This window comes from Danio rerio, chromosome 4 (assembly GCF_052040795.2).
Source record: "Danio rerio strain M-AB ecotype USA chromosome 4, GRCz13ab, whole genome shotgun sequence".
NCBI lineage: Eukaryota > Metazoa > Chordata > Actinopteri > Cypriniformes > Danionidae > Danio > Danio rerio.
The window spans coordinates 66,022,658-66,043,384 of record NC_141024.2 but is presented as its reverse complement, the minus strand read 5'-3'; the positions used below and the strand labels follow the sequence as shown (position 1 = coordinate 66,043,384).

Genomic DNA, 20,727 nt, shown 5'->3' with positions numbered 1-20,727 from the left:
AAGCGCTGTGACAAAATTTTACAGTTTAGCAGCAATCATTCATTTCCAATGTATTTTATACATTAATGTTCAAATAAAGTAATGGTTGCAAAAAATTCTGATTAGTTAATGTTACTTATAGATACATATTTACAAAATGCACTTTGTTATACTGCTTGTTTGTACAGACACAGGACCTTCAAGTTTCTGCCCCCGTCCTCACATCCACTACGGCAGTGACCAGTTCCACAGAGCCGTCCGGCATTGTCTCAGTAAGTAATTTCATATTTTCTGTCCAAAAAAAGGTAATTTGGTTTGCATATTTGCTGCCCCAGCTGAATTCACACAAAGTGGTTTTAAGACCAGCCAGTTAAATTGACTTGATGTTAATTAACTAAGCTTGATATATGTATAAATGTTAACAAAATAAAGAGAGGAAAAAATAAAGCAAAGAATCACAAAAATTACGCCTTCTGTTGTTGATATTTTATGTTCACAGTAGTAAAAGAAAAGAAAATGGATGGAAAAGAAGTAGAAAGGAAAAAAAGAAATAACTGTATTGGAAAATACTTTTGCCTCTTTAAAGAAAATGTTTATTAGTGAAATTCTATTAATGATTTTTGGAATTGAAAAACATAATAAGGTAATTAAAAACAATCACTTAAAATCAAAGGTATTTAGATTATAATCATGATAACATCATGTGAGGGTACTCACTCAAATATGTAAGGTGCATTTACATTACCAGACTAAAGGTTTTATCTATTTTCCTTCACAGACTGCACCTTCTGGGTCATTGTTGCAAGCTCCATCAGCTGTTCCACTTCCTCGCCTTTGGGCTGAAACCTTGCCACCAGAGGACCACAAGTGGAGTGCCAGCAGGCTTTTTAAAATAGGGTCCAAAGGAAAGCCAGAGCTTCGAGACAACCTCCAGCTCTGGTATTACCCTCCACAGCCTGCACTTACATACAATCAGGCTCCAGCTCCAGACAGATTTTTCTGTCATTCACTTTTGCTGTGGATGCCATACAAGCTGTGGAGGGTCAAAGTCCTTTGCCCTAATCCTGCATGTGGACAGCATCAGCTGACAGGTGGAGGTCTGCACAAAAGGGCACGGCAGGTTCTGGACATCGACAGGATGTACAACATGGTTACAGAAACCCTCATCTGTACCAAGTGCAAAGCCTCGCATGTGTCCTGGAGTCAGACTGTCTTGCAGCAGCTGGATCTTGGCCATCGCTCAGAGTTTCAGGTCATTCTCACACAGAAGTGAGTAATTGAACACCTTTATTCCTCGTGCAGTTGTTAACCTATCATCACAGATATATGAAAATACTTTACAAATATTTATATATATATATATATATATATATATATATATATATATATATATATATATATATATATATATATGTTTATATTAATATTCTTCTGTTCCTAAGGTACGCCTGTGATATAAGAGTCATTCGCCTACTGCGTGAGCGTGGACTAGGCAACAGCCCCACAAGGGTCATCAAACAACTGAAGGAAAACCACAGTGAAGAGTGGCTCCAGCGTCTAGCCCGCTACACCACTCAGTGTGTGGATTTCCTCAGTGGACCTGGGGTGTTGCCGATCACCTTCCAGGAGCCCCCAGCACCTACAGTTGTGCCAAGCTGCAAGTGGCTCCTCACTGTCTACAGCCAGGACATCTTGACAAGGTTGAATGAAATCCATGCCAGGATAACATCGACCCATGGGTCCATCTTGAAGATGAATTCAACTAAAAAGGTTAGTGGATATTCATCAATTTATAATTTCTTTGTTATATTCCAGCATTGGTAAAAACCCTTTGTGTAGTCTGCTTGATCTGACGATACACCATGGTTCTTCTCTTGTCTAATCTAGATCACAAAAAAGCTGGCCGGGACAGCAAAAGGAACAGGACTCTGGCTCACCTCTGTTGGCAATGAGTTTGGTCAGGTGCTGATAAGTGTGCTCACTGCCCAGGAAGGAGCAGGACTGGACAGGATGGTGGATGGGCTGGTCAGAAGATACCAGGAGGCTGGTATGGATCCACCTGCTGTTTTGTATGTGGACTGTGGGTGCTGCACTGATGTGGGTGAGACCAAACTCAAAGCCAGGTTTAGAGGATGGCCGGAGTTGACTGTGAAATTGGACATCTGGCACTTTATGCGCAGGATTGCTGTGGGATGTACAACTGATGCTCATCAACTGTATCCCATCTTCATGTCACGGATCTCTGCGTGCATTTTTGAATGGGATGCGGCTGATGTTTCTTTGCTACGCCAAGCAAAGCGAGCACTGTTGATGTCCCAAGGTTAGCCTGCGTTGACAGATGCTGATGTCAACAAGCATCTCACCAGGGAGGAGCTGGCTCTCCATTGCCGGAGGAGGACTCGTGGGGAGGAGACTACCATCCTTCTACTTGAACAGCTTCTTACTGAGCTCATGAGCAACAAGGGCAATGACTCGCTGGGCGTTCCTCTTTTAGACAAGGAAAGGATGGGGCACATCTGGAGTGTCCAAAAAAAGCATATAAAATGCATTCAGGACCCCCCTGGTGTCGTGCTCTATACTGAAACGAGGAGCATAACCAAGGGAAGTGTTCTGCTACGGACCTACAGATGTGCCAGGGGCTCCACGTCTCTCGAGTCCTTTCATTTACACCTCAATCGTTTCATCCCAGGTATGATTCTGCACAAACATTGTGTAAAAACGCATTAAATGTCTTTGTGTGTTTGTTTTTTAATTAAGTCCTAAACATTGTTTTTAATATTTACAGGGTACAGCGCAAATAGTCTGAACTATCAGATTTATTTGCTGGAGGGACTAAACAGGTGGAACCAGGACCGGGAGGCTGCTTCATTGGCATCTGAACCATCAGCTTTACGCAGCTGCTCAGGAGAACTTGTTCACTGTGTAAACTGCAACTTTGAAAAGCTGTTTGGGAGAGAAGTGGTGCCCAACTTTTGTCCGCCTGCACGTTACACTGGTAAGAGATTTTGCTATTGTTAATAAACCTGCAATTTCTGTGTTCTCTCCATCTACTGTATCCAGTTTGATACAGTAGGTCAATGTTCATGAGCTTTGTGCTGTGAAATCTTTGCTTGTCTTTAAATATTTGTAAGAACAAATGTATTGTTTCATGACTATTTACTGAAGTAAAGCAAGATACAAAGTTATCATTATATTATTATTACATGTCATTATCAAACATAATGCTACAAGCTTTGAGGGAAATTTATTTGTACATTTCTCTGTCTTCGTTGTATTTCCATTGCATTTCATTAGATGTTTTGTCCAGAATATTTATTATGTTTTGGATCTTTGATTAAAATGTATGTTTTTGTTTCTTCCTTGACGTTGAGCTTTTAAAACTACTTGCTACTTCAACACCCAATCAAACATGGCTCTTAAAATTTGTTTATTTATGTTTCATTTATTTTTTTCAGGTGAGCTCATTGGAGTGCAGTATCTGTTCCAGCAGACTGGTCAGGCACTGCAGAACATGAACCCAGACTGTGAGCAGACTGCTGAGCTCATTGAGGATCTCAATGTGGATGAGCGAGAAGAAGATGAGGGCTTCTGTGACATCAGTGAGGATCACACTATTGTTGATTCGGAGGCTGCTCTGTCACCATCCTCCTCCACATTGAGATCGGGTTCCTCCACTGCAGTCACCAGCAGTGTCGCTTCTTTGCCAGTCTCCACATGCCCTGCACTGGTCCCTGACCCACCTGCGCAGCCTGAAGAACCAATTTCACCTGTGCCCTTAGAGCCAGAAGAGGCTACGGAAGATGATGACGAAGACAATGATGATGACGACGATGATGATGGTGATGAAGAGACTGTAAGTCCCACTAATTTCTGTCTTTACAGTGATCTAGAATAATTTTAAAATAAAGTGTAAAGTCAAACACGCATCAGGTTTATTTCCGTAGTGCAGCTTCAACATGATAACAGAAACAATTATGGAATTATGCATTGAAAAATTTAATATGCTATTTTATTTTGTTGTGCTTTCATTAGGCTGTTGACTACCAAAATATTCCGGGCTTCCAGCATGTGGACAGGCTGGTTGAATATCTGGTTGAGCTTCGGACCCACAAAAGCCTCAGCCTCACCAACCAGGAGGCCAACGAGATCATTGGTCTTTGGCAAAGCCTGCATGACCAAGACAAGAAGCGGGTGGTGTATGCAGCTCGACACCAGAAGCGACTGCTGAGTGGGCGATTTAAAACACCCAAGAAGCCCACTCACACCCCTGGCGTGGAGAGCACTACCAGATGTGTGCTGGGTGCAAGCAGTGCTCCTGCTCAGTGGCCTGACTGTTGCCGTTTTGTGGAGACCATCTTTATTAGGCTTTGTACCATCCACCCTAGTCCCAAGCGAAAAGGCAAGGGAACCCTTTCAAGATGGTCTCTGATCCTGCAAGACTACCGCAGGATTAGGCAACTCGTACTGGGCAACAGCTTGGTAATGGGAGGTACATCCATGCAGCTGGTTGAGGTAAACCAGAATACCCTGATTCAGTGGTTTAATAACAGACAGAAGAAACAGGAGCTGTCTGTGCTGGTTCAGGGTATTCAGTTGCCTCAACCCCTCCCAGAAGCCCAGGAGCCTCTCCCAGTTGCCAAAAGTCTTCGGACAGAGCCAGACCAACCAGGAGAGCAGCACCAGTATGTGTTGCCAGAGAGCACAGCAGGTCAGGCAAGGCAGAGGCAGACATCTGTTGGACGACCCCCACTCAGACCCAAGGCACCAGTACAGACCCAGGTCATATTTACACCACCAGCACCTGGAGCATCGCTGCAGATGGTACCCAACATATACATCCCAGCTACACCAGGGTACCAGGGTATGCCGATGTTTCAGGGTGTACCAATGTTCCAGGCTGTGCCAATGGTCCAGGGAATCCCTATGGCCCAGGGTATCCCGATGATGCAAGGAGTGCAGATGGCCCAGGGTATCCCAATGGTGCAGGGAATGCCACTCAGACAGCCACCACTTCAGCCAACAATGTCCAGTACCAGCTCACAGCCTGCTGCATCACCGTCCACATCTGGAGCCATTCCCAAAAGACCGTACCGTAGAACTGTTCAAGCGAACACTTGTAAAAAGTGTGGGCAGTTCAAAACAAATGCCACAGGCCATAGCCAACTCAGGGGCAGGGTGTACTGCCCACAGACTGAAACTTTAACTAAAGAAGAGTGGCTAGAGGAAATGAAAAGGACCAACCCAAAATAATGTGTTTGTTTGTTTGTGTATGTATATAGTGTAATAGTTCTTCAGTTTATTCAATTTCACTTGCTGTTAGTTTATATTTTTATTTAACATTTTCTTTAAATAGTGTATTTATTTTGTTGACATTTTATTTAACTTTTATATTATTTATGTGTGTGTGTGTGTGTGTGTATAGTGTTTACAGTTTATAACCATAATAATTCAATTTATTCTATTTCACTTGTTTTTTTTGCACATTTTACTTTTTAATAATTTATTTTGTTAACATTTTATTTAACTTATTTATTATTTATATATGTGTGTGTATTTATATAGTTTATAACCATAATAGTTCTACAGTTTATTCTATTTCACTTGTTGTTGGTTTCTATTTTATTGCGCATTTTATTTAAATAGTGTATTTATTTTGTTAACATTTTATTTAATTTATTATTTATATGTGTGTGTGTGTGTGTGTGTGTGTGTGTGTGTGTGTGTGTGTGTGTGTGTACAGAGTGTATAAAGTTTACAACCATAATAGATCTTCAATTTATACTATTTCACTTGTTGGTTTCTATTTTATTTCACATTTTATAAAAATAATTTATTTTGTTAACATTTTATTTAACTGTTTATTATTTATGTGTATGTCTATAGTTTATACACTTTATAACCATAATAGTTCTTCAATTACCTTGTTTGATTCTGTTTTATTGCACTTTTTATTTAAAGTTTATTTATTTTGTTGACATTTTATTTAACTTATTTATTATTTATATGTGTGTGTATGTATAAAGTGTATACAGGTTACAACCATAATAGTTAAATTTATTCTATTTCACTTATTGTTGGTTTCTAAATTTATTTAACATTTTATTTAATTTGTTAATTTTGTATTTATTCTGTTAATATTTAACATTTAATTTTTAAGAATTTTTATTCCATGTTCATTACTGTTTTGTTGACCATTGTTAAATAAATATTGCAATAATAAATGTCCTTGACTTTTAAATCCACTTTGTGTCGGTTTCTGTTTGTATTTAACGTTTTATTAACATTGTTTATTTATATTGTTAATACTGTATTATTAATAACTAATTTATTATTTTTACATTTTCTACTCTATATTCATTACTGTTCTGTTGACAATTGTTAGATAAATAATGCATATATAAATAACTGACTACTTGACTTTTAATTCCATATACACTATGCACACTATATACACTATATATATATGTATATGTGTGTGTGTGTGTGTGTGTGTGTGTGTGTACACTATATACTCTATGACATTTCTATAGATCATTTGTACATCAAAATACAGAACAATAATAACCATAAGGATAACAATGCTACAACAACTACTAAATAGTGACACATTCAAGTTAGTATGCTTTATTTTTCATGAAAGAATGTCAAAAAACACAAGAATAAAGCGCTTAGGCATATTTTATTTACCTTGGAGCATTACACATTTAAACAGTTAGTTTATTGAGTAATAATTAACCAATAACAATAAAGCGTCTTTAGCTGGATTCGAACCCCGGTCTTGGTGAGCACCTGCAATAGAAATCAATGTAACTCAAATTGCGTTGTTTTAACACAGAACAGTATCACTATGCGTGACGTAAAGCAGGTGCAGGGAAGGTGTGTCCGGGAAGCTTAGAATTCGCCCTTTCCTTTCTTTGTTTTTTCCCCCTCTTCTTCCCTTTCTTTCTCCCCCCCTTTCTTCCCTTCTTCGCCTTCTTTGTTGGACAATTGTTCCCTAGCTTGAACGCAGCGACTTAGACCGCTCGGCCATCCTGACATGCTTGCCTGACCTAAGCTGTCTCCTGGAAGCCACTCCGCAACACCGTGACATGGAAGCTGGTGTTTCCCAGTTTGCCCAGGTCGAACAGTCTGCCTCGTTGGCGCAGTAGGCAGCGCGTCAGTCTCATAATCTGAAGGTCGTGAGTTCGAGCCTCACACGGGGCAAGGTGCTACCTTTTGGCACTTGGAAGCGCTTAGATGACTGGCCAGCATTTTTTATTCCCTTCCGTGTGGATCATGCTTCCCCGGGGCAAAAAAAGCTACAGCTCCTCTGGAGGCCAGGTGGTGTGAAGTTCCAAGAACATTTCCTGAGTCTGAAGCAATGATGGTAAGATGCTCCCATTACTATCACGGTGTTGCTTGACGTTCGGCGTGGATCTGTCAAATGTCATGAATTAACGTTGTGCGAGGATTTGACGAAAAGTCCTGCGAATCCCATTGCCTTAAAAATCAACAGCATCCCAGGACATTCCACTACATGGCATTCTAAGACAGTACTTTTGATCCCCTTTTGGTTCACTTGCATTAAAGCCCTCGTCCATTGTCTTGTTCACATGCTTTTCCGAGTTCTTGTGGACAATACCTTGATTGCAAATGCCTTAAAACCTACAGTCTAAAGAGCCTATTACGTCTGCCAGGGACATTGCTACGTGGATCTGTCAAATGTCATGAATTAACGTTGTGCGAGGATTTGACGAAAAGTCCTGCGAATCCCATTGCCTTAAAAATCAACGGCATCCCAGGACATTCCACTACATGGCATTCCAAGACAGTACTTTTGATCCCCTTTTGGTTCACTTGCATTAAAGCACTTGTCCATTGTTTTGTTCACATGCTTTTCCGAACTTTCATGGACAATACCTTGATCGCAAACGCCTTAAAACCTACAGTCTAAAGAGCCCATTAAGGTTGCCAGGGACACTGCTACGCTGCATATATTTTGGCACAACGAGATTGATGCGGTGCTGTGTCAGTGTTATTGTATCACTCGGACATGGTGCCAGAGAGTTAAAGACTTGAGCCTGAACGCGTAGCCAAAGATTAGGTTTGTCAGAAGTGGGATTCAAAGCCATGCCTCCAGAGGAGACTGCAACCTGAACGCAGCGCCTTAGACCGCTCGGCCATCCTGACATGCTTGCCTGACCTAAGCTGTCTCCTGGAAGCCACTCCGCAACACCGTGACATGGAAGCTGGTGTTTCCCAGTTTGCCCAGGTCCAACAGTCTGCCTCGTTGGCGCAGTAGGCAGCGCGTCAGTCTCATAATCTGAAGGTTGTGAGTTCGAGCCTCACACGGGGCAAGGTGCTACCTTTTGGCACTTGGAAGCGCTTAGATGACTGGCCAGCATTTTTTATTCCCTTCCGTGTGGATCATGCTTCCCCGGGGCAAAAAAAGCTACAGCTCCTCTGGAGGCCAGGTGGTGTGAAGTTCCAAGAACATTTCCTGAGTCTGAAGCAATGATGGTAAGATGCTCCCATTCCTATCACGGTGTCACTTGACGTTCGGCGTGGATCTGTCAAATGTCATGAATTAACGTTGTGCGAGGATTTGACGAAAAGTCCTGCGAATCCCATTGCCTTAAAAATCAACGGCATCCCAGGACATTCCACTACATGGCATTCTAAGACAGTACTTTTGATCCCCTTTTGGTTCACTTGCATTAAAGCCCTCGTCCATTGTCTTGTTCACATGCTTTTCCGAGTTTTTGTGGACAATACCTTGATTGCAAATGCCTTAAAACCTACAGTCTAAAGAGCCTAATACGGCTGCCAAGGACATTGCTACGTGGATCTGTCAAATGTCATGAATTAACGTTGTGCGAGGATTTGACGAAAAGTCCTGCGAATCCCATTGCCTTAAAAATCAACGGCATCCCAGGACATTCCACTACATGGCATTCCAAGACAGTACTTTTGATCCCCTTTTGGTTCACTTGCATTAAAGCCCTCGTCCATTGTTTTGTTCACATGCTTTTCCGAGTTTTTGTGGACAATACCTTGATTGCAAACGCCTTAAAACATACAGTCTAAAGAGCCCATTAAGGCTGCCAGTGACACTGCTGCGCTGCATAAATTTTGGCACAACGAGATTGATGCGGTGCTTTGTCAGTGTTACTGTATCACTTGGAAATGGTGCCAGAGAGTTAAAGACTTAAGCCTGAACGCGTAGCCAAAGATTAGGTTTGTTAGAAGTGGGATTCGAATCCACGCCTCCAGAGGAGACTGCGACCTGAACGCAATGCCTTAAACCGCTCGGCCATCCTGACATGCTTGCCTGACCTAAGCTGTCTCCTGGGAGCCACTCCGCAGCACCGTGACATGGAAGCTGTCGTTTCCCAGTTTGCCCAGATCCAACAGTCTTCCTCGTTGGCGCAGTAGGCAGCGCGTCAGTCTCATAATCTGAAGGTCGTGAGTTCGAGCCTCACACGGGGCAAGGTGCTACCTTTTGGCACTTGGAGGCGCTTAGATGACTGGCCAGCATTTTTTATTCCCTTCCGTGTGGATCATGCTTCCCCGGGGCAAAAAAAGCTACAGCTCCTCTGGAGGCCAGGTGGTGTGAAGTTCCAAGAACATTTCCTGAGTCTGAAGCAATGATGGTAAGATGCTCCCATTCCTATCACGGTGTCGCTTGACGTTCGGCGTGGATCTGTCAAATGTCATGAATTAACGTTGTGCGAGGATTTGACGAAAAGTCCTGCGAATCCCATTGCCTTAAAAATCAACGGCATCCCATGACATTCCACTACATGGCTTTCCAAGACAGTACTTTTGATCCCCTTTTGGTTCACTTGCATTAAAGCCCTTGTCCATTGTTTTGTTCACATGCTTTTCCGAACTTTCATGGACAATACCTTGATCGCAAACGCCTTAAAACCTACAGTCTAAAGAGCCCATTAAGGTTGCCAGGGACACTGCTACGCTGCATAAATTTTGGCACAACGAGATTGATGCGGTGCTGTGTCAGTGTTATTGTATCACTCGGACATGGTGCCAGAGAGTTAAAGACTTGAGCCTGAACGCGTAGCCAAAGATTAGGTTTGTCAGAAGTGGGATTCAAAGCCATGCCTCCAGCGGAGGCTGCAACCTGAACACAGCGCCTTAGACCGCTCGGCCATCCTGACATGCTTGCCTGACCTAAGCTGTCTCCTGGAAGCCACTCCGCAACACCGTGACATGGAAGCTGGTGTTTCCCAGTTTGCCCAGGTCCAACAGTCTGCCTCGTTGGCGCAGTAGGCAGCGCGTCAGTCTCATGATCTGAAGGTCGTGAGTTCGAGCCTCACACGGGGCAAGGTGCTACCTTTTGGCACTTGGAAGCGCTTAGATGACTGGCCAGCATTTTTTATTCCCTTCCGTGTGGATCATTCTTCCCCGGGGCAAAAAAAGCTACAGCTCCTCTGGAGGCCAGGTGGTGTGAAGTTCAAAGAACATTTCCTGAGTCTGAAGCAATGATGGTAAGATGCTCCCATTCCTATCACGGTGTCACTTGACGTTCGGCGTGGATCTGTCAAATGTCATGAATTAACGTTGTGCGAGGATTTGACGAAAAGTCCTGCGAATCCCATTGCCTTAAAAATCAACGGCATCCCAGGACATTCCACTACATGGCATTCTAAGACAGTACTTTTGATCCCCTTTTGGTTCACTTGCATTAAAGCCCTCGTCCATTGTCTTGTTCACATGCTTTTCCGAGTTTTTGTGGACAATACCTTGATTGCAAATGCCTTAAAACCTACAGTCTAAAGAGCCTATTACGGCTGCCAGGGACATTGCTACGTGGATCTGTCAAATGTCATGAATTAACGTTGTGCGAGGATTTGACGAAAAGTCCTGCGAATCCCATTGCCTTAAAAATCAACGGCATCCCAGGACATTCCACTACATGGCATTCCAAGACAGTACTTTTGATCCCCTTTTGGTTCACTTGCATTAAAGCCCTCGTCCATTGTTTTGTTCACATGCTTTTCCGAGTTTTTGTGGACAATACCTTGATTGCAAATGCCTTAAAACCTACAGTCTAAAGAGCCTATTACGGCTGCCAGGGACATTGCTACGTGGATCTGTCAAATGTCATGAATTAACGTTGTGCGAGAATTTGACGAAAAGTCCTGCGAATCCCATTGCCTTAAAAATCAACGGCATCCCAGGACATTCCACTACATGGCATTCCAAGACAGTACTTTTGATCCCCTTTTGGTTCACTTGCATTAAAGCCCTCGTCCATTGTTTTGTTCACATGCTTTTCTGAGTTTTTGTGGACAATACCTTGATTGCAAACGCCTTAAAACCTATAGTCTAAAGAGCCCATTAAGGCTGCCAGGGACACTGCTACGCTGCATAAATTTTGGCACAACAAGATTGATGCGGTGCTTTGTCAGTGTTACTGTATCACTCGGAAATGGTGCCAGAGAGTTAAAGACTTAAGCCTGAACGCGTAGCCAAAGATTAGGTTTGTTAGAAGTGGGATTCGAACCCACGCCTCCAGAGGAGACTGCGACCTGAACGCAATGCCTTGAACCGCTCGGCCATCCTGACATGCTTGCCTGACCTAAGCTGTCTCCTGGGAGCCACTCCGCAGCACCGTGACATGGAAGCTGGCGTTTCCCAGTTTGCCCAGATCTAACAGTCTTCCTCGTTGGCGCAGTAGGCAGCGCGTCAGTCTCATAATCTGAAGGTCGTGAGTTCGAGCCTCACACGGGGCAAGGTGCTACCTTTTGGCACTTGGAGGCGCTTAGATGACTGGCCAGCATTTTTTATTCCCTTCCGTGTGGATCATGCTTCCCCGGGGCAAAAAAAGCTACAGCTCCTCTGGAGGCCAGGTGGTGTGAAGTTCCAAGAACATTTCCTGAGTCTGAAGCAATGATGGTAAGATGCTCCCATTCCTATCACGGTGTCGCTTGACGTTCGGCGTGGATCTGTCAAATGTCATGAATTAACGTTGTGCGAGGATTTGACGAAAAGTCCTGCGAATCCCATTGCCTTAAAAATCAACGGCATCCCAGGACATTCCACTACATGGCATTCTAAGACAGTACTTTTGATCCCCTTTTGGTTCACTTGCATTAAAGCCCTCGTCCATTGTTTTGTTCACATGCTTTTCCGAGTTTTTGTGGACAATACCTTGATTGCAAATGCCTTAAAACCTACAGTCTAAAGAGCCTATTATGGCTGCCAGGGACATTGCTACGTGGATCTGTCAAATGTCATGAATTAACGTTGTGCGAGGATTTGACGGAAAGTCCTGCGAATCCCATTGCCTTAAAAATCAACGGCATCCCAGGACATTCCACTACATGGCATTCCAAGACAGTACTTTTGATCCCCTTTTGGTTCACTTGCATTAAAGCCCTCGTCCATTGTTTTGTTCACATGCTTTTCCGAGTTTTTGTGGACAATACCTTGATTGCAAACGCCTTAAAACCTACAGTCTAAAGAGCCCATTAAGGCTGCCAGGGACACTGCTACGCTGCATAAATTTTGGCACAACGAGATTGATGCGGTGCTGTGTCAGTGTTATTGTATCACTCGGACATGGTGCCAGAGAGTTAAAGACTTGAGCCTGAACGTGTAGCCAAAGATTAGGTTTGTCAGAAGTGGGATTCGAACCCGCGCCTCCAGAGGAGACTGCGATCTGAACGCAGCACCTTAGACCGCTCAGCCATCCTGACATGCTTACCTGACCTAAGCTGTCTCCTACGAGCCACTCCGCAGCACCGTGACATGGAAGCTGGTGTTTCCCAGTTTGCCCAGGTCCAACAGTCTGCCTCGTTGGCGCAGTAGGCAGCGCGTCAGTCTCATAATCTGAAGGTTGTGAGTTTGAGTCTCACACGGGGCAAGGTGCTATCTTTTGGCACTTGGAAGGGCTTAGATGACTGGCCAGCATTTTTTATTCCCTTCCATGTGGATCATGCTTCCCCGGGGCAAAAAAAGCTACAGCTGCTCTGGAGGCCAGGTGGTGTGAAGTTCCAAGAACATTTCCTGAGTCTGAAGCAATGATGGTAAGATGCTCCCATTCCTATCACGGTGTCGCTTGACGTTCGGCGTGGATCTGTCAAATGTCATGAATTAACGTTGTGCGAGGATTTGACGAAAAGTCCTGCGAATCCCATTGCCTTAAAAATCAACGGCATCCCAGGACATTCCACTACATGGCATTCTAAGACAGTACTTTTGATCCCCTTTTGGTTCACTTGCATTAAAGCCCTCGTCCATTGTTTTGTTCACATGCTTTTCCGAGTTTTTGTGGACAATACCTTGATTGCAAATGCCTTAAAACCTACAGTCTAAAGAGCCTATTATGGCTGCCAGGGACATTGCTACGTGGATCTGTCAAATGTCATGAATTAACGTTGTGCGAGGATTTGACGAAAAGTCCTGCGAATCCCATTGCCTTAAAAATCAACGGCATCCCAGGACATTCCACTACATGGCATTCCAAGACAGTACTTTTGATCCCCTTTTGGTTCACTTGCATTAAAGCCCTTGTCCATTGTTTTGTTCACATGCTTTTCCGAACTCTTATGGACAATACCTTGATCGCAAACGCCTTAAAACCTACAGTCTAAAGAGCCCATTAAGGTTGCCAGGGACACTGCTACGCTGCATAAACTTTGGCACAACGAGATTGATGCGGTGCTTTGTCAGTGTTACTGTATCACTCGGACATGGTGCCAGAGAGTTAAAGACTTGAGCCTGAACGCGTAGCCAAAGATTAGGTTTGTCAGAAGTGGGATTCGAACCCACGCCTCCAGAGGAGACTGCGATCTGAACGCAGCGCCTTAGACTGCTCGGTCATCCTGACATGCTTCCTTGACCTAAGCTGTCTCCTGGGAGCCACTCCGCAGCACCGTGACATGGAAGCTGGTGTTTCCCAGTTTGCCCAGGTACAACAGCCTGCCTCGTTGGCGCAGTAGGCAGCGCGTCAGTCTCGTAATCTGAAGGTCGTGAGTTTGAGCCTCACACGGGGCAAGGTGCTACCTTTTGGCACTTGGAAGGGCTTAGATGACTGGCCAGCATTTTTTATTCCCTTCCATGTGGATCATGCTTCCCCGGGGCAAAAAAAGCTACAGCTGCTCTGGAGGCCAGGTGGTGTGAAGTTCCAAGAACATTTCCTGAGTCTGAAGCAATGATGGTAAGATGCTCCCATTCCTATCACGGTGTCGCTTGACGTTCGGCGTGGAACTGTCAAATGTCATGAATTAACGTTGTGCGAGGATTTGACGAAAAGTCCTGCGAATCCCATTGCCTTAAAAATCAACGGCATCCCAGGACATTCCACTACATGGCATTCTAAGACAGTACTTTTGATCCCCTTTTGGTTCACTTGCATTAAAGCCCTCGTCCATTGTCTTGTTCACATGCTTTTCCGAGTTTTTGTGGACAATACCTTGATTGCAAATGCCTTAAAACCTACAGTCTAAAGAGCCTATTACGGCTGCCAGGGACATTGCTACGTGGATCTGTCAAATGTCATGAATTAACGTTGTGCGAGGATTTGACGAAAAGTCCTGCGAATCCCATTGCCTTAAAAATCAACGGCATCCCAGGACATTCCACTACATGGCATTCCAAGACAATACTTTTGATCCCCTTTTGGTTCACTTGCATTAAAGCCCTCGTCCATTGTTTTGTTCACATGCTTTTCCGAGTTTTTGTGAACAATACCTTGATTGCAAACGCCTTAAAACCTACAGTCTAAAGAGCCCATTAAGTCTGCCAGGGACACTGCTACGCTGCATAAATTTTGGCACAACGAGATTGATGCGGTGCTTTGTCAGTGTTACTGTATCACTCGGAAATGGTGCCAGAGAGTTAAAGACTTAAGCCTGAACGCGTAGCCAAAGATTAGGTTTGTCAGAAGTGGGATTCGAACCCACGCCTCCAGAGGAGACTGCAACCTGACCGCAGTGCCTTAGACCGCTCGGCCATCCTGACATGCTTGGCTGACCTAAGTTGTCTCCTGGGATCCACTCCGCAGCACCGTGACATGGAAGCTGGTGTTTCCCAGTTTGCCCAGGTCCAACAGTCTGCCTCGTTGGCGCAGTAGGCAGCGCGTCAGTCTCATAGTCGGAAGGTCGTGAGTTTGAGCCTCACACGGGGCAAGGTGCTACCTTTTGGCACTTGGAAGGGCTTAGATGACTGGCCAGCATTTTTTATTCCCTTCCATGTGGATCATGCTTCCCCGGGGCAAAAAAAGCTACAGCTGCTCTGGAGGCCAGGTGGTGTGAAGTTCCAAGAACATTTCCTGAGTCTGAAGCAATGATGGTAAGATGCTCCCATTCCTATCACGGTGTCGCTTGACGTTCGGCGTGGAACTGTCAAATGTCATGAATTAACGTTGTGCGAGGATTTGACGAAAAGTCCTGCGAATCCCATTGCCTTAAAAATCAACGGCATCCCAGGACATTCCACTACATGGCATTCTAAGACAGTACTTTTGATCCCCTTTTGGTTCACTTGCATTAAAGCCCTCGTCCATTGTTTGGTTCACATGCTTTTCCGAGTTTTTGTGGACAATACCTTGATTGCAAATGCCTTAAAACCTACAGTCTAAAGAGCCTATTACGGCTGCCAGGGACATTGCTACGTGGATCTGTCAAATGTCATGAATTAGCGTTGTGCGAGGATTTGACGAAAAGTCCTGCGAATCCCATTGCCTTAAAAATCAACGGCATCCCAGGACATTCCACTACATGGTATTCCAAGACAGTACTTTTGATCCCCTTTTGGTTCACTTGCATTAAAGCCCTCGTCCATTGTTTTGTTCACATGCTTTTCCGAGTTTTTGTGGACAATACCTTGATTGCAAACGCCTTAAAACCTACAGTCTAAAGAGCCCATTAAGGCTGCCAGGGACACTGCTACGCTGCATAAATTTTGGCACAACGAGATTGATGCGGTGCTTTGTCAGTGTTACTGTATCACTCGGACATGGTGCCAGAGAGTTAAAGACTTGAGCCTGAACGCGTAGCCAAAGATTAGGTTTGTAAGAAGTGGGATTCGAACCCACGCCTCCAGAGGAGACTGCGACCTGAACGCAGCGCCTTAGACCGCTCGGCCATCCTGACATGCTTGCCTGACCTAAGCTGTCTCCTGGAAGCCACTCCGCAACACCGTGACATGGAAGCTGGTGTTTCCCAATTTGCCCAGGTCCAACAGTCTGCCTCGTTGGCGCAGTAGGCAGCGCGTCAGTCTCATAATCTGAAGGTCGTGAATTCGAGCCTCACACGGGGCAAGGTGCTACCTTTTGGCACTTGGAAGCGCTTAGATGACTGGCCAGCATTTTTTATTCCCTTCCGTGTGGATCATGCTTCCCTGGGGCAAAAAAAGCTACAGCTCCTCTGGAGGCCAGGTGGTGTGAAGTTCCAAGAAAATTTCCTGAGTCTGAAGCAATGATGGTAAGATGCTCTCATTCCTATCACGGTGTCGCTTGACGTTCGGCGTGGAACTGTCAAATGTCATGAATTAACGTTGTGCGAGGATTTGACGAAAAGTCCTGCGAATCCCATTGCCTTAAAAATCAACGGCATCCCAGGACATTCCACTACATGGCATTCTAAGACAGTACTTTTGATCCCCTTTTGGTTCACTTGCATTAAAGCCCTCGTCCATTGTTTGGTTCACATGCTTTTCCGAGTTTTTGTGGACAATACCTTGATTGCAAATGCCTTAAAACCTACAGTCTAAAGAGCCTATTACGGCTGCCAGGGACATTGCTACGTGGATCTGTCAAATGTCATGAATTAGCGTTGTGCGAGGATTTGACGAAAAGTCCTGCGAATCCCATTGCCTTAAAAATCAACGGCATCCCAGGACATTCCACTACATGGTATTCCAAGACAGTACTTTTGATCCCCTTTTGGTTCACTTGCATTAAAGCCCTCGTCCATTGTTTTGTTCACATGCTTTTCCGAGTTTTTGTGGACAATACCTTGATTGCAAACGCCTTAAAACCTACAGTCTAAAGAGCCCATTAAGGCTGCCAGGGACACTGCTACGCTGCATAAATTTTGGCACAACGAGATTGATGCGGTGCTTTGTCAGTGTTACTGTATCACTCGGACATGGTGCCAGAGAGTTAAAGACTTGAGCCTGAACGCGTAGCCAAAGATTAGGTTTGTAAGAAGTGGGATTCGAACCCACGCCTCCAGAGGAGACTGCGACCTGAACGCAGCGCCTTAGACCGCTCGGCCATCCTGACATGCTTGCCTGACCTAAGCTGTCTCCTGGAAGCCACTCCGCAACACCGTGACATGGAAGCTGGTGTTTCCCAATTTGCCCAGGTCCAACAGTCTGCCTCGTTGGCGCAGTAGGCAGCGCGTCAGTCTCATAATCTGAAGGTCGTGAATTCGAGCCTCACACGGGGCAAGGTGCTACCTTTTGGCACTTGGAAGCGCTTAGATGACTGGCCAGCATTTTTTATTCCCTTCCGTGTGGATCATGCTTCCCTGGGGCAAAAAAAGCTACAGCTCCTCTGGAGGCCAGGTGGTGTGAAGTTCCAAGAAAATTTCCTGAGTCTGAAGCAATGATGGTAAGATGCTCCCATTCCAATCACGGTGTCGCTTGACGTTCGACGTGGATCTGTCAAATGTCATGAATTAACGTTGTGCGAGGATTTGACGAAAAGTCCTGCGAATCCCATTGCCTTAAAAATCAACGGCATCCCAGGACATTCCACTACATGGCATTCTAAGACAGTACTTTTGATCCCCTTTTGGTTCACTTGCATTAAAGCCCTCGTCCATTGTTTTGTTTACATGCTTTTCCGAGTTTTTTTGGACAATACCTTGATTGCAAATGCCTTAAAACCTACAGTCTAAAGAGCCTATTACGGCTGCCAGAGACATTGCTACGTGGATCTGTCAAATGTCATGAATTAACGTTGTGCGAGGATTTGACGAAAAGTCCTGCGAATCCCATTGCCTTAAAAATCAACGGCATCCCAGGACATTCCACTACATGGCATTCCAAGACAGTACTTTTGATCCCCTTTTGGTTCACTTGCATTAAAGCCCTCGTCCATTGTTTTGTTCACATGCTTTTCCGAGTTTTTGTGGACAATACCTTGATTGCAAACGCCTTAAAACCTACAGTCTAAAGAGCCCATTAAGGCTGCCAGGGACACTGCTACGCTGCATAAATTTTGGCACAACGAGATTGATGCGGTGCTTTGTCAGTGTTACTGTATCACTCGGACATGGTGCCAGAGAGTTAAAGACTTGAGCCTGAACGCGTAGCCAAAGATTAGGTTTGTCAGAAGTGGGATTCGAACCCACGCCTCCAGAGGAGACTGCGACCTGAACGCAGCGCCTTAGACCGCTCGGCCATCCTGACATGCTTGCCTGACCTAGGCTGTCTCCTGTGAGCCACTATGCAGCACCGTGACATGGAAGCTGGTGTTTCCCAGTTTGCCCAGGTCCAACAGTCTGCCTCGTTGGCGCAGTAGGCAGCGCGTCAGTCTCATATTCTGAAGGTCGTGAGTTCGAGCCTCACACGGGGCAAGGTGTTACCTTTTGGCACTTGGAAGCGCTTAGATGACTGGCCAGCATTTTTTATTCCCTTCCGTGTGGATCATGCTTCCCCGGGGCAAAAAAGCTACAGCTCCTCTGGAGGCCAGGTGGTGTGAAGTTCCAAGAACATTTCCTAAGTCTGAAGCAATGATGGTAAGATGCTCCCATTCCTATCACGGTGTCGCTTGACGTTCGGCGTGGATCTGTCAAATGTCATGAATTAACGTTGTGCCAGGATTTGATGAGTCCTGCGAATCCCATTGCCTTAAAAATCCAGGACATTCCACTACATGGCATTCTAAGACAGTACTTTTGATCCCCATTTGGTTCACTTGCATTAAAGCCCTCGTCCATTGTTTTGTTGTAATTAATGTTACTGTAATGGTTATTCATTTAAACCAACTTGTTATAAAAATACTTACTTTGTAATTGTTGTCCGAATTAATCCACAACGAAATCTGTTAATACAGTACAAATCATGAATGTTATAAGGGCTATGATTGGTCATAGCGTTCATTGTAACTCGGAACATGATTGGCTGCCGTAACCAAGAATAGCGTGAATCTTGGTTCCAGCTCGGGACAAGATTGGCCAGCGTAACCAAAAATTTAAAAAAATCTTGGTTCCAACTCGGAACGTGATTGGCCGGTGTAACCAAGAATAACCACGAATTACAGGTGGCAGTATGCGCCACTGGCCCAGTCTGCGTCAGCAGTGCTCAGTAGCATGCTGATTGGAAAGAGGACATGGCTCGGTCAACATGCAGTTCCTTCAACGCTTGCTGTGCTTTCTTGTCATGGCAAGTTGTGGTGTCGATAGGATGCTTTAACACAGAGCATGTGACAGTCCCTCCCAAGAAGAACTGTGATCCAGGCTCTGAGACTTTCTCTTCTCCAGGAGGAGGTTTCAAATGTTAGAGTTATTTTTGTCAGAGCAGCTGCAGCACACCTGGGTGGAAGCCCACAGCTAGGCTTGATGGTCTAGCCTGGTGGTCTAGTAATTAGGATTCGGTGCTCTCACCGCCGCGGCCCGAGTTCGATTCCTGGTCAGGGAACTTCCTTTTCACCTCCATGGTTAACTTCGAGCAGTGGTGCCAATGATATCTTCGCAAAGGCAAGAAAGCGGCTCTGAGCACAAAAGACGTCCTTTGAGCTGGAGTCGAACCTGCGACCTAAGAATAGGTCCTACAGTACTCCACTCTACCAACTCAGCCATCAAAATCTTACGTAGCAGTTCCACAACCACACCCTATAAGGTAGCTGCAGTCCGACCGCTGACCAAAAAGGACAGGAGCAAAAGTACTTAAGCCTTCCCATACCGGGAGTCGAACCCAGGTCACCTGGGTAAAAATCAGGAACCCTGACTGCTAGACCATATAGAAATTGCCACTTTTGAAACCCAGTCTTGGCACAAACTCCAGTTCTTTCTGATCGCTGGCACATCCCTGCTCTGCTTGAACAAGTGCCACTCATACACTTATGCATTCCCTCATACACAGTTTCTTGGTTTCCGTAACCGAGAATCTTCTGATCCATAGTCATAAGCGCTATCCTTTGTGCCACTCTGTTCAGCACCTTGTTAGCACATTGCTTGAAGCAAGGACAAGGCTCTGTCAACCCGGAGTTCCTTCACCACACATTCTGCTTTGTTTTTTTATGGCAAGAGGTTGTGTGGATGGGATGCTCTTACAGGATTCCTGACAGTCCCTCCATAGAAGCCCTGAGATTCAGGGTCGGAGACTCTCTCCTCTCCAAGAGGAGGTTAAAAGTCTTTTGTGTCAGAGCACTTAGGTGTTGCTGCAGCTCAGAGACCTACAAGTGGAGGAGATTACACTGCAAGTTGGCTGGATGACCTCTAAGGGGTCGGCAGTTATGCCACACGTAGGCTGGGTTTGCGATTGATGTAGCTGTAGTAGACATTCATAAAAATAAAAAAAAATAAAACTGGTTACTCTGAGGTTGTGTTTAGGGTTGGGGTAGGTGTAAAATTGAATAAAACATAGTGGGTTACTGTGAGGTTGGGCCTAGGGCTGGGGTAGGTGTGATTTTAATAAACTGCAATAGGTTGTATTCTGTGCCATGTACAAGACATTGAATCAATGAAACCCACATGGAGGTTTGTTACTGTGAGGTTGGGTTAAGAGTTGGGGTAGGTTGTGTTGTAAAATAGAAATCAGTTTTTTATTATTTTTGTCTCTTTCTTTTAA

The 20,727-nt window shown here is 44.8% G+C and overlaps 4 protein-coding genes and 7 non-coding genes across 11 annotated transcripts in view; 9 read left to right on the top strand and 2 right to left on the bottom strand.

Moving 5' to 3' along the window:
* Positions 1–20,727, top strand: part of LOC147845203 (uncharacterized) — a 449,333-nt gene that overhangs the window by 32,324 nt on the left and 396,282 nt on the right. The gene's annotated exons all lie outside the window — the stretch shown is intronic.
* Positions 1–20,727, bottom strand: part of LOC110439488 (uncharacterized) — a 95,437-nt gene that overhangs the window by 46,557 nt on the left and 28,153 nt on the right. The window lies entirely within an intron of this gene.
* On the top strand, positions 1,414–2,317 carry LOC147845202 (uncharacterized). The gene is made up of 2 exons (XM_087250658.2): positions 1,414–1,749; positions 1,867–2,317. The coding sequence occupies exons 1-2, from the start codon at positions 1,732–1,734 to the stop codon at positions 2,302–2,304; spliced, it is 456 nt and encodes a 151-aa protein (XP_087106784.1). The 5' UTR covers positions 1,414–1,731; the 3' UTR covers positions 2,305–2,317.
* Positions 2,768–6,220, top strand: LOC147845201 (uncharacterized). The gene is made up of 3 exons (XM_087250210.1): positions 2,768–2,974; positions 3,435–3,832; positions 4,012–6,220. Exons 2-3 carry the CDS (start codon positions 3,491–3,493, stop codon positions 5,227–5,229), a joined length of 1,560 nt encoding a protein of 519 aa, XP_087106336.1. The 5' UTR covers positions 2,768–2,974; positions 3,435–3,490; the 3' UTR covers positions 5,230–6,220.
* On the top strand, positions 7,110–7,182 carry trnam-cau (transfer RNA methionine (anticodon CAU)). The gene has a single exon. It is a non-coding gene; the product is annotated as a tRNA-Met (tRNA).
* Positions 8,243–8,315, top strand: trnam-cau (transfer RNA methionine (anticodon CAU)). The gene has a single exon. It is a non-coding gene; the product is annotated as a tRNA-Met (tRNA).
* Positions 10,231–10,303, top strand: trnam-cau (transfer RNA methionine (anticodon CAU)). The gene has a single exon. It is a non-coding gene; the product is annotated as a tRNA-Met (tRNA).
* Positions 12,775–12,847, top strand: trnam-cau (transfer RNA methionine (anticodon CAU)). The gene has a single exon. It is a non-coding gene; the product is annotated as a tRNA-Met (tRNA).
* trnat-cgu (transfer RNA threonine (anticodon CGU)) lies at positions 13,908–13,980 on the top strand. The gene has a single exon. It is a non-coding gene; the product is annotated as a tRNA-Thr (tRNA).
* On the bottom strand, positions 18,263–18,345 carry trnal-cag (transfer RNA leucine (anticodon CAG)). Its single transcript has one exon. It is a non-coding gene; the product is annotated as a tRNA-Leu (tRNA).
* Positions 18,440–18,512, top strand: trnam-cau (transfer RNA methionine (anticodon CAU)). The gene has a single exon. It is a non-coding gene; the product is annotated as a tRNA-Met (tRNA).